Source organism: Mycena indigotica (genome assembly GCF_014461135.1).
Source record: "Mycena indigotica strain 171206Taipei chromosome Unknown Mind.scaff0013, whole genome shotgun sequence".
NCBI classification, from domain to species: Eukaryota; Fungi; Basidiomycota; class Agaricomycetes; order Agaricales; family Mycenaceae; genus Mycena; species Mycena indigotica.
The window spans coordinates 16,546-21,091 of NW_023503012.1; the positions used below are offsets into that span (position 1 = coordinate 16,546).

Genomic DNA, 4,546 nt, shown 5'->3' on the forward strand with positions numbered 1-4,546 from the left:
GTACAGGTCCATGGAAGTTTGCGCCTGGCCATTCTGATCCAGATATTGATTTGACTCAACCTGTGGACAACTCGAAGTTAGTTGATCAAAACAAGGTTCAGTCAGACGCATGGCGGCTATGGTATCAGTACACTGAGAAGGTGGCTTGTCATCTCCCCTTTATTGGTCGATGGGGACCTTTTAATCGTTATAGTCCAAGTACGTTTCTACTTTTTATGTCAAGCTTTTATAATTTTTCATTGAAATAAGGTGCTATCAATCTGAACGTTGGCAATGATAACAACGACAACGACGAGGCCCAACTAATGGCAGCCAATCAACCTAAACCTAAACGAACGCGCAAATCAAGTGACAAGACCGTGTCAAAACAAAAACGCAAGTCCAGAAAAGATACTTTGGCTAGTTCCCAACGTCGCCACAACAACAACAACAACAATACTGAGGACACGTCACCTGTGGAGAACGAGGACGATGCCGATGATAAGGATAGTGATCATGCCGTCTCAAATCTATCTGCTCGTTCTCTTCGTTTATTACGGCGGCGTACTGCAAATGGTATGTCAGCTTCTGAATTTATTTCTCAATAAGGACTGAAATATAATAGGTCAGCAAACCGATCTCAGGGAAATTCAAGGTATGTTTGTGGTATTATCTATATATTCTGTCATGCTAATAACTCAGATTTGAGCCGGAATCAGTCAACGACTCTGGGAAAGCGCAAAATAAATACTGATGAAGGTAAATAATTCCAAAAAACTATTCATGTTAAATAAACTTGGATAATTTAGGTTCTCATTCCTCAAAGCGGGTCAGAACTCATGCACATATATCTGGTATATGATTTCTGTGATAATTAATATATATTGAACCGGATAGATATTGAGCTACCACCTTGGACTGCTTTATCATATGACACAATCGCCATAATGTCTGCTGATGAGGGTCCGACCTTGGTTCAACAGCACTCAAATCAGTCCCTGGAGGAATCTGATCAGCAGGGAACAACCTGGATTCCAATGCATATTGATCACTCAGGTCAATCTCTTAAATAAACCTGGTCGCCTTATCTATTCTCATAATTTCTCATATAGATGATTTTAACGCAACCCCTGAAGTTCTGAATCAACAGAACATTGAAAATCAGACTATTGAGGGTACGATTCTATTTTATATCATTTTTAGATTAACCACAACTGCATATTCAGACTTCTTCGCTGAGGCTGCAGAGCGGCGAACAATAACTTTTATCTCAGAGCAGTCATCGTGCGTTGTCAGTCTTATATATCTGAATTTTTTATGAGAATAAAATAGCACAAATTCCTTTTATTCATTCATTTACCTCAACAATGCTCAACAAAAATCTTAATGATGTGCAAGCTGCCTGGGACCGTTATACTGCAGTCATTGGAGGCTCAGAGGTCTCCCCACCTGTATGGGGTACAGTTTTTGATGCGCTAGGGTCTAATCCAGGCGACGTCAAAACTGCATCTCAGTTGATTGCACTTTGGGCTGGGATACGACACTTGAAAACAATAGAGGCAGCTCAGTCGCTTCATACCCGTTTGACTCGAGAGAGTATCATGCTTACGACTTACTTTGGCTTTCGATGGCTTAACACATACTGCCCAAGTATCATCAAGACGACTTATCTTGCAGCTACAACTGGCCAGGCTATTCCAGATGCACTTTGGGCTGGGATACGACACTTGAAAACAATAGAGGCAGCTCAGTCGCTTCATACCCGTTTGACTCGAGAGAGTATCATGCTTACGACTTACTTTGGCTTTCGATGGCTTAACACATACTGCCCAAGTATCATCAAGACGACTTATCTTGCAGCTACAACTGGCCAGGCTATTCCAGATACCTGGATTGCCAAACTGACACTTGATGTTATGCGTCTTCTCCAACAGCCTCATCACTCAGGACCAACTACGTTCACTGCTACTGACTATGGTCTTGATATTGGTCCAATATCGTTCAAATATCACGACAGCCGAAAATTTCTATTCCTTCATAACAACGACCCGAGTTCCTTTAATCGACTGCTCTCTATTACCCGGTGTATTATCAGCGCATGGTTGACATTCCCTGCTGATGATGAAGTCTATCAAGCGTGGCTTGTTTTTGCAGTTTTACACAATATTGGACGATCAGCATTGCTACTCGATCATGTCTGGTATGCTTTTACCAACATTCGCCAGCAGGTCTTAAAAGGCTGTTCAACCCATCTGGAATGTCGACTACGCTTTGAGCACCTGACTAAGGCGTTAACCACTCTCCCCCTCTCCCAGACGTCTAGTCCAGAGTATGCCACATTAACCTCTCTTGCAACGATAATTCATCCTCTGCGTGCACCAGCTGCAATATCTGGCTTTTCATCACCTCTGATCGATGCACGAGATTTCCGCGCATTAACAAAATCACCTATTCATCCCTCTGAATCTTCCACCTCTATGCCTACGACTTCTATATCAATACCTGCAGGTGTTGACCGTCTCTCACTACTGCTTGAATCAGTACCCGCAGAATCTCGATCTCATTTTAGAGGTTTTGCTCGTTTCATTGAAGATGCACTTGCAGTAACACTCCAACGACAAACCATTTCGCAGCCAAACAAATGGCAAGCCAAGATTATAGCAGATGGTGATCGTTATACGCCAATTCGTGAATATGGCCCATCACGAATGCGTGTTAAAGGGACGATGAACCATGGAATGGATATTGATGGCGGCTTTCTCAATGCACTGATATTCCGTGGTGTGTTATTCCGAACCCCATTTCTTCTCAATGATTCCCATTGCTCTGGTGACTATCGAACTGTAGAGAAATTCAACACAGAGGTTCAAGAGGCCAAAACATCTTCAAATCGCGATAAGGCCTATTTTTGCAGTCAAACTGCATATGGAACTTGTGCAAAGGATCGCAACATCGAAAATGTTCCAATTTATCTCAACCGTATTCGGCACCATCCTATCAGCAGTGTTTTATCACATACCGATGGCCCCATATCCTTCTCAGTGTTTTTGACCTGGTTACGCACATGCAAGATGCCAGCCATTGGTGATCTTACTAGCTACTTGCTCGCAGCCCGACTACACATACGCCACTCCCTCTTGCGTACAACCTCCAACACCAGAGGAGCTTGGAAAGGCTATCGCCCATATGAATCGTGGTGCTGTTGCAGGCTTGGAGTTGTTAGGTCTGATACCGATGCCGCGAGCGCAAGGTGTCTCATACATGGAACAGCAAGAAAAAGGCCCTGGTGAAAAGGGTACGCACTGCGAAGGCCGATCCTGCAGCCTGTACAGAAGGCTTGAAGATTGTACACAACTTTCTTTGTGCACTCATTCCCGAACCGATTCGACTGCAAATTTCTTTTGATTATGTTATGGTGGAGCACACATTGTGCAAAGTTTCAAGGGCATGGGGTGACGGATTGGCTAAGGATTATTTCAACTTTATACAACCAGTTACACTGTTCACCATAGATGTGTTGAACAGGCAAGCACAGAGGTCTGAGGTCAACAGTGAGAAACTCTAGATTGGATGTACAAGGAAGACTTGCCTGAGGTCAACAGTGAGAAACTGGGGACCTCAGAGCGAAACTAGACTACTTATATATGTATGAGTATGTATCTAGTATGCATCTAGTATGTATCTAGTATCAATCTAGGAAGGATGTGTAACAGTAAAGGAACAATGTGTATCAGATATGTATCAGATAGCTAACAGAGACCATGTAACACAGAGATAAGACGAGATTGAGAGAGATAAGACAAGATAGAATGAGACTGAATGAAGCCAATAGCACAGATTTCAACAAGATGATGACTAACAATCTGTTAATTTAAATTAACTGGGAGCAGGAGGGTAAGAGTGTCATGCCTGGGCCTTGCGATGCCGCTGTCCCTACTGTGTGTGCCCTGTTGCAGAAGACAGGCAATTTTGCATTCATTCTGAGAATCATGACGGATCAAATTCCTCATGAATCCCTTTCTTTCCTTGTCATTATGAAGTTGATGCTCCGCCGCCCCGACGTCTGGCCATTATCTACGTTCCTGGGTATCCTGGACCTGAAAACAGGCGTCACCATTGCCATTCTGTTCACGGTAAGTCTCTATCACTTGCGAAATCGTTTTTTTTAAGAGTGCTAGGTGCTCAACAAAGTCGCTGGAGTGTATGGACTGATAGCTATGTTGACGGGAGTGGGAGGGACGTTTGCCCAGCTGAGCTTGTACCTCTACTCGGTCGTCGCCCTCGTCGCGTTTGGGTGGGGTTTACAAGTGGTCAAAACCATGCGCCAGACTCGCTTCTCGTTGTGTCATTGGCGCTAATTAGGCTGGACAGGAAGACGCGCGGCAGACGCTCTACTTTGCTCATGTTTTCAGCGCGGACTATGTGTTGTCGACACTGTGGACTGCCTATTTTGCTGCTGCTTGGTGGTGGCATACTCCACACGATGGTGCGCGCCAGGCCAACTCAGCCGGCGCAAGAAGTATCCATATGCTAGTTCCGGAACTACCTCAAAAGCAACTTCCAAACG

At 44.2% G+C, this 4,546-nt stretch overlaps 1 protein-coding gene across 1 annotated transcript; it reads left to right on the top strand.

Moving 5' to 3' along the window:
* Positions 1–3,968: 3,968 nt before the first annotated feature.
* On the top strand, positions 3,969–4,337 carry MIND_01252800 (uncharacterized protein; the record flags this gene model as incomplete). The annotated part of the gene is made up of 2 exons (XM_037369013.1): positions 3,969–4,112; positions 4,158–4,337. 2 exons carry the CDS (start codon positions 3,969–3,971, stop codon positions 4,335–4,337), a joined length of 324 nt encoding a protein of 107 aa, XP_037214219.1.
* Between the last annotated feature and the right edge of the window lie 209 nt (positions 4,338–4,546).